General features: G+C 35.0%; 1 protein-coding gene across 1 annotated transcript; it reads left to right on the forward strand.

Moving 5' to 3' along the window:
* Positions 1 to 3217: 3217 nt before the first annotated feature.
* Positions 3218 to 6819, forward strand: LOC143539446 (uncharacterized). The gene is made up of 6 exons (XM_077032762.1): positions 3218 to 3323; positions 3471 to 3645; positions 4565 to 4688; positions 4758 to 5050; positions 5668 to 6417; positions 6512 to 6819. The coding sequence occupies exons 1-6, from the start codon at positions 3232 to 3234 to the stop codon at positions 6593 to 6595; spliced, it is 1518 nt and encodes a 505-aa protein (XP_076888877.1). The 5' UTR covers positions 3218 to 3231; the 3' UTR covers positions 6596 to 6819.
* Positions 6820 to 10391: the final 3572 nt, after the last annotated feature.

Here is a 10391-nt window from a genome sequence, read left to right on the forward strand (position 1 = left end):
AAATGGTGTACCCGTGGTTTGAAACCACGGTTTGGTTTTTTTAATCTCATGTGTGTCAGGTGAGTTTCAGAAAAATAGCAAAGTTAGAATAAAATAACACAAACTCCAGTATCAAACCACGGATTCAACTCAAAATATAACCTAATACCACTTTTCATTTTTGAGATGGTTTTGATGTTCAAGCCGTGGTTTGAAACCACGGTTTGTTGTTTTTAATTAATTTTTTTGGCAAGTACAGAATGTTCACATGTGATTCTCTTGTTTTTTAGTCAACCCGTGGTTTAAGACCACACTACTGTTAGTTCTCTCCTACACTTAACATTCCACCTTCGAACAGCGCAAATCAAGTCATTTTTAGACTCAAAGTACATACCCACACGAATTTGATTTGATTGTGTGTTCCACATATCCATGTAGTCGCCTTCTTCAAAACTAGGAACCTCACAATCTCTTAATTCTTCATCATCAACAGTCTGGTTCATCGTTCTTTGAGCAAAGCCTTGAACAATTCCCACATTATACTCTGTTGGAGGTTCAACATAGCCCTCTTCATCAGTTTCATCGGTAGACAAGCTCAAATCTTGTCTCGCATCTTCCGAAGATTCAAAGCTTTTATAATTAGAGTTGTCAAATCCCCCTTGATCGTCAGTGTCACTAGCAAGTGGATCTGGAATATCGTCTTGGCTGGTAAACATTGACGAACCGGCTACATCGTGAGTCAAAAGATTGGATTCAAATGGAGTTGTTTCTTGGGGTGTCTCTGAGACAGAAACACTTCGTAGGAGGTCCATACAACCCACTTGTTGGACGGGAATTACTGGTTCCCACTTAACATAAATATCACCCCTGAATTTTCTTTCTGATTCTGCTAGAAAATACAACATTTCTAAACTCCCGTCATCGACAATATGTGACGCTTCACATATCCCTTGAAACTTGTAGGATAACAACACCAAATTATAGGATTCTTTAGGAAGACCAATAAGATTATAAATCATATCGGCTAACTCTTCGTAAGACATTTTCTAACGAATAGGAAATGAAGAAATTCGGGTTGATTCGTCACAAGAAACAAATCCATCCTCATAAGAAATATTACCACCCCAGAAAATTCTTAGGAGAAATGGATTAAATGAAGACATCTTGATTGAGTGAGAATGAAATTAGAGAAATTGTCTAGTTAACAGTTTAATTTTGAACTATGTGTTATATAATCTATTTATAAGGTCATAGAACGTGTATTTTTAATATGGTCATAGTGCATGATAAGTTATTGAATTGATCTTACACTGAAAAGTTATTAAATGACATCTCTCTGCAAAAATTGTGAGTTGAAATCTCACTGAAAAAACCTATTTACAATTTGAGGATCTTATGCTTTATCACACTAAATAGTAAAAGTTGAAAGATGTAACATCTTGAGAATCTTGCATATACAAAACAAGAGCATGCATCTAGATATTTTATTATGTGAAGTGGTAAAAAACATATCAATCCATGGTCTTGAACCACGAGTTAATTAAAAAACAAAACATGCATATGAATATATTCTGTACTTGCCAAATAATATAATAAAAAACATCAAACCGTGGTTTGAAACCACGGCTTGAACATCAAAACCACCTCGCCTACGGACAGCAGTATTAGGTTATATTTTAGGTGCAATCCGTGGTTTCAAACCACGGTTTGTATTAGTTTATTCTTACTTTCTTGTTTTTTAAAAGTCAACTGACACACTTAAGAGAAAAAGACAAACCGTGGTTTGAAACCACGGTTTAACCATTTTTGAAAATACTCAGAAAACCCCACCATTTTTGAAAATACTTTTATTTGAAGCGCCACTTTTGAAAAATTTTCAAGATCTAATGATGTTACACTTCGCAGTTCACACTCACGCATGCGCATATATTTTATTATTATTTGTTGTTTTTTAGTAATAGGATCACAAAAAAAATATATAGTAAATGAAAATGTAAAATGTGAAAATGAGAATAGAAAATGTGTTAAATGGTATGCGTTAAGGTATAAATGGTATAAATAACACATGTCAAACTGTTAAAAAAAACTACACAACCTACTATTTAGGTAAAATATCTAGGATTAGAACACAAAGGAAACTTTAATAATCTGATTGAAACAAAAAAATTTATGAATTACCTAATTGAAACAATTTCAAAATTTAATTATTATTCTATAAAGCAATCCCAATAATAAATCCTATAAATAACAGAATTGGCCATAACGGTATGCTTTTATAACACATGTTAATATTTTGATGACAAGTGAAAAATTATCCACTAACTTTGTTAGACAGTTCGTAGTAGGGGGCACTATCCCTTTATAAACAAGCACATTCCTTTTCTTCCATAAACACCATGCTACAGTTAGGCAAACCGCATGGAACATCCGTCTAATCTTTCATAAACCTCGAAAACTTGTGAAGCTCCAACACGTCTCGAAATCTAAACAAGAAAAGTGTTGGTAGTTTACACCATTGAGCGAGCACACTCCACATATATTGTGCAAACCCACATGAAACCATTACATGTTCCGCTGTTTCCTCAACCTCCCCACAAAACGAACACATATTTGAAGCCACCAGGATATTTCTCTTTTCCAAAGCCTTGAAAGTTGGAAGCCGGCCCAACATCGCTCTCCAGGCCACAAAGTTGACTTTTTGTTCGCACCAATAGGTTCCACACAAACTTATAATCTGGAGCTTCAAAGGAGTTCTCAACCAGCCTTTCTTTAACCACTTTAATCGAGAACCCCCCTGAAGTGTCAAACTTCCAAACCATCTCATCCTCCTCCTCACTAAGAAACACCCCTTGGCAAATGTGGAGCAACCCTCTCAATTCTTCTATCTCAGCAGTTCAACCGATGTTATGGATCAATCCCATTGACCACATATCCACCCATCGAGCATGTACAAGCGGCAAGTCACAAAACAGTCTTTCAATTTTTCGAGACCAATAATAATAATAATAACGAAATAATAATTGATAAGGGCTCCATCAACTATATCCATTTTGGTCTAAAAAACTGCGACACATGACGCATTTGGTACATAGTACAAAGTAATAATTGTATTATTATTGTTTTTTCTTTTTATAAACCTTTAGTCTTAAAATAGCAAATAGTAAAAAGTTGCGTCTTCGACAAACCCAAAAACAAAATCTTGTCATTCGTATCAGCAAAATCTGAATTCCCAATAATAATTTTCACAATCGAATGGCAGAAGAATCAGAGAAACGATTTCACGCTGTCATGGACAAACTCTTCCTTCCTTCTTCATCTCCCAATTCCAATTCCAAATCTACCCGGTACACAAATTCCTAGGGTTTATTATTATTCTATTATCATTATACAAACTAATTAAATGTCAATTTTGTCATTTTGAATCAAGTTAGTTTAATTAGGTTTTGCTCTTTTGTTAGTGTAACTGCAGGCGGATTGACGTCAGCAACCAGGAAACGCCCGTACACTGTAGCTGTTACAAAGCTGGATTTAATTGAGTTGAAATCTAAAGGAAGCGTGACTGATTCGCAACCGGTGCATTCGCCACGGTGCAGGCCGTGGGACAGAGAGGACTTGCTCAGAAGGCTTGCTACATTCAAGTCCATGACATGGTTTGCCAAACCGGAGGTTAGATTCCTCTGCTAAATGTCGATTTAATCGCGTTTAATCGTAATGATTACTTACTATGTTTGAAGACTATGAACAATCATAACTAGGACTGTAAGCTTTTATTGGACAAGCGAACGGTTCACAAACATCTAACCGGATGGAATTTCTTGTTTGTGTTCGTTTATTAAGGAAATGAACTTGGTCGTGAACGGTTTACCAACATAAACAATGTTTTATCTGATTTTGCTACTAAATGTTGATTTTGTTGTATTTAACTGTAATTATTACTCGTGAATATGTATGATAGCATAAGTTATACTTGTATATACACTATGAAGACTATGAACCGAACAGAACAAGGTCTTGTTTATGTTCGTTCGTGAAGCTTTAATTGGAAAAGCGAACGGTTCAGTGGTTCACAAACATTTAATTGAATGAAATTTTCTTATTCGTGTTCGTTCATTACGGAGATGAACGGTTTACCAACATAAACCATGTTTTATTTGATTTGGCTAACCGAGAATAGTTAGTGTCAATGGTTCACTGACTTCAGTCCGGCTGCCAAGTTTGTGTTGGTGTTTTTTTAATTTTCATGTTCACATGTTAAGTTACATATATATTAATAACCTAATACTCATATTTATTAATTTATAGTTAATAATTTTGCTTATGTCTATATGATTAAGATTTGAAAAGTCGTTAAAAACTATTGAAAGCGTTTATTTAATAAACAAACATATATGGACGTAAACAAACACAATTGAACGAACATAGCCTCGGTTCATGTTTGTTCATTTAGTTAATTGAACGAAATTCCTTGTTCATGTTCACTCATTTATTAAATTTGCGAACTTCCCCTCGAACGTTTGGTTTGTTTACTGCCCTAGTCATAACCATTTTGTAGTTCTAAGAGGTTAATATTATCTATTTTCATCAGGTAATCAGTGCAATAAATTGTGCACTGAGAGGTTGGATCAATGTAGATATAGACACTATCGCGTGCATATCATGTGGGGCCCGCCTCTTCTTTTCTGCACCATCATCTTGGGCACAACAACAAGGTAATCCTTGATTTTCTTTTATAGCACTTTCAGTTTTCTTTTTATAACACTATTTTCTATGTAATATAGTTGAGAACGCAGCCTCGGTTTTCAGCTTAAAGCTGAATAATGGACACAAGTTACTTTGCCCGTGGGTTGACAACGCGTGTGATGAAAAACTAGCTCAGTTCCCGCCTGCTTCACCTGTAGATTTGGTTGATAATTACAAGAAACGATGTGATTTGTTATTGCAACTTTTGGAGCTTCCTGTGGTTTCATCAACTGCCACTAATTACATGAGTACCCCTTTGCTAGAACATTTTCTAAAATGCCCTCCAACTTTAGATGAATCTGGACAAGCTTCCCCTGTTTTGTACTATCAGGTATCACTGCCTTATGCTAAAACATGTAGGCCTGTAAACGAACCGAACAAACACAAACAGAGTTTGTTTGTGTTTGTCTGGCTAACTTTATCTAACAAACGGTTGAACTTGAAAAGCTAATGAACGGGTTTTTTCGTTCGTTAAGAAAATGAAAGTGTTCGTGTTTGCATGTGTTCATTCGTTAACAGTAGAAACGAACGGTTCATGGACTTTAACGGACGAACATAGCTGATCTAAAACCAATTAAAAGTTAATATAAACAACAATGTGTTGGTTCTAAAAAGTTATTAAAACTAGACTATATTGTAATTGACCTAAAAAATTTTAATGAATATGTTAGTGAACTAAACGAAAAAACGTAAACCGACGAGCATAGATGAACGCAAACGATCGAACATAAACAAATTTAAATGAACGAATGGGACATATGTTCATGTTTGTTCATTTAAATATATAAACACAAATTTTTGTTCGTGCTTGCTCGTTTATTAAATAAACGAACTTCCGACCGAACGGTTCATCGAACATTCAGTTCGTTTACTGGCCAAATACGTGTTACAAATCTTGTGTGTATATGTTGTTAACATGTGTTAAAAACTTATAATTGCAATTTTCAGGCACAAAAGCTTATAAGTCTATGTGGTTGGGAGCCAAGGTTTCTACCATACGTTGTTGATTGCAACGATGCAAATAACTCTACTATTACTGTATATTCTTCTAAAACTTCTGAGAACGTGGAAGAAACCGAAGGTTCTTTTGAGAAACATGATCATTCACCTGTGATTCTAGAATGTAGGCTTTGTGGGGCCCGAGTTGGTCTGTGGACTTTCAAGACGACTCAACGGCCCACAGAATTTGTTAGACTTATTGGACACGTAGAACCTAATAATCATGTTCTAGAACCTTCTCGTGCTGAAAATGGGGAACAAACAGCAAGTATTGGTAATAGTAGTGCCACATCATCGAATAAAAACGTTTTGAGTTTGACAATTGCAGGTGGGCCACCACCAGCTGTGCAGAATTTTCGGCCAACAATATCTTTGCCTGTTGTTGGTCAAAATTTAAGGTCCCGTTTTTCATCTGCGTTTGAAACAGTTAGTGGTGATGATCGTAGTTTTACAACCAATAGATTAGTTGAGGTAACTGGAGATAGTGTTTTGAAATCTGCAAGTTCAGGTCAATCTGAGACCGTTGATGAAAAAACAATTGAGTTTGATCCGATAAAGCAGCATAGATATTTTTGCCCTTGGATTTCATCCAATGGGAAGTCGCCACCTGGTTGGAAACAAACTCTTTCGGCTCTAGAACGCCAGAAAGAGATTGTTTATACATCTGAAACAACCCAAGCTTCATCTTCACTAATTGAGGTAACCTAAACGTCGTTTCTTATAAAATAACTTTTTTAAAGTGATTTTTGTGACAATATGTGTAATCTGGTGCTAATTATTGATTACCGGGCAGGTGGAAGATCCTGTTGGTTCTGTTAAAAAGCTTCTCACGCCTCCATCGGCTAAAAGAAAGAAGTTTACTCATGGTTCGAGTTAAGAAAGGCCATCATCAGCATTAAACATCAATCAAACGCGCTTGATCAAGTAATATCTTTTTACTGTTTGGTTAAAACGACTATTAAGTTTCCTTTTAGGGATAATCACAACTGTTTGTATCCAGTTTTGAATTTTTTCGACTGTACTTCCCATGCTTAGGATATAGCTAGAAACATAATTTTTTTCAACTGTATTCAAGGTGCTTCGATGGACAAGAAATTTTGAGCTTTTTTACATAATCAAAACATATGAAAAAATTAACTTGACCACAATTGGTAACACTTACTTTTTAATAGGGTCTGTTAAGCCCTCTCTGTATAACCATTATACTTTTGTATCCATGACTAAAGAGTGCCAACAGAAGTATCTCAAACCCAACTAGCGTACCATTCATGAAACATTTAGTGGGTTGGTTGTTTGTATTCGGTTATTTACCGAGTGAACAAACTACAAGAGTTTATAGAACTTTGTAACAAAACTTCATGATATGTAAGATTATTATTGATAGCAAGAATTTATAAAGTTTGTTTTTAATATACACATATAACTAGAGGTGGCAATGTGAGTGGGTTGGGTTGGATTTGGGTGATGGGTCAGGATGGGTATGGGTTAGGATGGGTATGAGTCATGATGGATTTTTAAAATAGAGGGTTAGGATGGATATGGGTCAAGATGGGTTAAGATGGGTTAAGATGGGTAAAGCTAACCCATCTTGACCCAAGTGAAGGTTGACATACAAGGGTTTTAAAAACTCCTCAAAAAAATATTAAAAAAATAATAACTCAAAATATAAATAAAAACGCAAAATGTAAAATAACTAAAATGTTTCCCCCGTCATCCTCGTTCATAAAAAAAAACAAACCGTTTTGTACCGGTTAAGGTTTGAGTTTTTCGAGTTTTTTTTCAGTTCGGTTTTGTTTTTTTTTTCATTTCGGTCGGTTTCAGTATCTGCTCGGTTTCAATGATTTCGGTTTTAGTGTTGTTTTGTTTTAGTCAGTTTTTTCGGTTTCATTTCGTTTTTTTTTGTTTCTTTTCGATTCATTTTGTTTTATTTTGGTCGGCTACGTTTCAGTTTTTTGTTTCGTTTTGGTAAGCTTTTTTATTACATTTCGCTTTTTTTGTTTTGTTTTTGTCAGTTTTTCGGTGTCATATCGGTTTTTTTGTATCGTTTTGGTCGTTTTTATATTTTGGTTCAGTTTCGTTTCAGTTTTTTTGTTTCGTTTTGGTCGATTTGGTGTTTTTGATTCGTTTTGGTCCAGTTTTTAAATTGCATTTAGTTTTTTTATGTTTCCTTTTGGTCAGTTTTTCAGTTTTTTTGTTTCGTTTCGGTCGTTTTTCTATTTCGGTTCAGTTTCGTTTTGGTTTTTTTGTTTCGTTTTGGTCGGTTCGGTGTTTTTGTTTTGTTTTGGTCAGCTTTTCATTTGCATTTCGCTTTTTTTTTTGTTTCGTTTTGGTCAAGTTTTAGGTTTCATATCGGTTTTTTGTTTCGTTTTGGTCGTTTTTGTATTTCGATTCAGTTTTGTTTCTGTTTGGTCGATTCGGTGTTTTTGTTTAGTTTTGGTTAGCTTTTCGGTTGCATTTCGCTTTTTTTTTGTTTCGTTTTGGTCAGTTTTTCGGTTTCATTCCGTTTTTTTGTTTCGTTTTGGTCGTTTTATTTCGGTTCAGTTTTATTTTTGTATTTTTGTTTCGTTTTAGTTGGTTCGGGGTTTTTGTTTCGTTTTGATCGTTTTTTGGGTTTCGGATGAGTTTTGTCTGCACGTGATAGTTTGGGTATTTTGAATTAGATAAATTTTGGATAACTTGGATATTTTGTTTTGACCCATTTTAACCTATAAATGAAACTCACTTGTATATTTCCAACCCATCCTGACCTCCTTGAAGAATTTTTATGATCCATCTTAACCCATTTTACTTTTAAAGTTAATCCATTTTGACCCAAAACAATCCATTTGGGTTGGGTTTGCCACCCTTACGTATAACCATGACCAAACAAAAAATATGTTTTGTATAAAAACCATAAGTAGACATTCGGTTCATTTAACCTTATTGGTAGTTCTATTATCCTTTTCTTTTAGGAATCAGTTATTCAATTCTTAATCTTAGACCAGCATGTTGCAATAGTATGTATAAAACTATAGCTTGTTAGTTTAATCAAATAATAGAAATTTAGCTTGTTTAGTCAACCCAAACGGACGGCGACATCTGCAATAATTGAATCGATGAAATAATACGATTCAACTGAACCAATGAAAAAGATTATTCATGGAATTATGAATCTCATATGCTTTCAGGGTCTGCTTCCTATTTCGTATAGCCTTAAGAAGGTTAAAGACGAAGCATTTCGTATAGCCTTAAGAAGGTTAAAGACAGAAAATCAATGGACCATGGATTCAAATTTTAGATCCTTTTTAAAGGGACTCAAAACACTAATCATTTCGATTTATGTCATGATGTCAAATTTGTAGTTTCAATTTGTATCAGTGTTTGTAATGTGGTTTTTTATCATTTTTTTAATCTTTTGCTTGGAAGCTCTTATTATTTATTGTTATTATTAACACTCGTTTTCAAATAGGACTTAAATTTTAATCATTAAATACTATTTTCAACAAACCAAAGACATATACTGTACCAAACGTTTTTGGTTTTCTTAAATGATTGATACAATGTTTTATGATCTAAGGCTTATGTCACTCTGAGTCAACCTTAAATAGGCTCACACTCAACACAAATGGCACATGGCTGATGGCCTCCAACCTGGTCAACCAGTTTTAGACTTTTAGGGAAGACTTTGGGACATGGGCGTAGGCAGCTTTAGGGGAACGGGTTCGGGTGAACCCGTACAAAATTTTGTTTTAGTGTTACATATCAGTGTATTTTGACATTGAACCGTAGAAATTTCAACATCGAACCTATAGAAAACCCAAATCTAAGTGATTAACAATCAATCGTCCGTCCCTCAAAATTTTCCGAACCCGTAAGAAAAAATTTATGGCTACATCACTGCTCTGGGACAGGTTTTATATGTTTTCCAACCGAAACCTTGAAATAAACTACGTTAAAACTTATAAGACGACTGTTAGGATCCAAAAAAATAGTATAATGAATGTGACAAAATAAATATAAATTCGGAAACTCTCTAGTCATAAACATATATATTTCCTTACAATGTAGCATGATAAAAGATGACTAGTGTAGTAGTGTTTGATGGGCTTTGTAGGTACAGTAAAGCGATAATAAAATATGGAATTGGATTTATGTGCACTACCCTCTCACCTTTCACTAAAAATGTCAATGATGGTTAAGAACTAGAGCTGCACAAATCGGGTACACCTTGAAAACCCGAACCGGTTCGGAACCGGTTTTTTTCAACCCGGGTAGAGAATGACACCGGTTCCAGTCAGGAACCGGTTCGGTTCCCGACCCGAACCGGTGCCCAGATATGCGAACTTTTAAGAACCGGTAGGGTATGAACCGGAACCGGTTTTTACGTAAAAACCGGTTCCACCGGTTTTTTTTGAAATTTAAAAATTAGAGCCGTTAGGAACCGGTTCCAACGGCTATATAGCCGTTTTTGACCGTTGGAACCGGTTTTTTAACTATAAATAGGGTATTTTCTTACTAATAATAGCAAGTTTCAAAACTATCAAACACACTCCAATTCCAAAACCATAAAACACACTACAAACTAAAATTAACCTTAAACCGACCACAAATGGCATCCAATGATGACGTTGTTATGGTGATCGAAACAACAAGATGCCCCGATGTTTGGGTCCATTACGATTTGTGTCTCATGA

Source organism: Bidens hawaiensis, unplaced genomic scaffold, assembly GCF_021521415.1.
Source record: "Bidens hawaiensis isolate Kalapana, Puna unplaced genomic scaffold, B.hawaiensis_p1.1 tig00011896_1, whole genome shotgun sequence".
Classification (NCBI taxonomy): Eukaryota; Viridiplantae; Streptophyta; class Magnoliopsida; order Asterales; family Asteraceae; genus Bidens; species Bidens hawaiensis.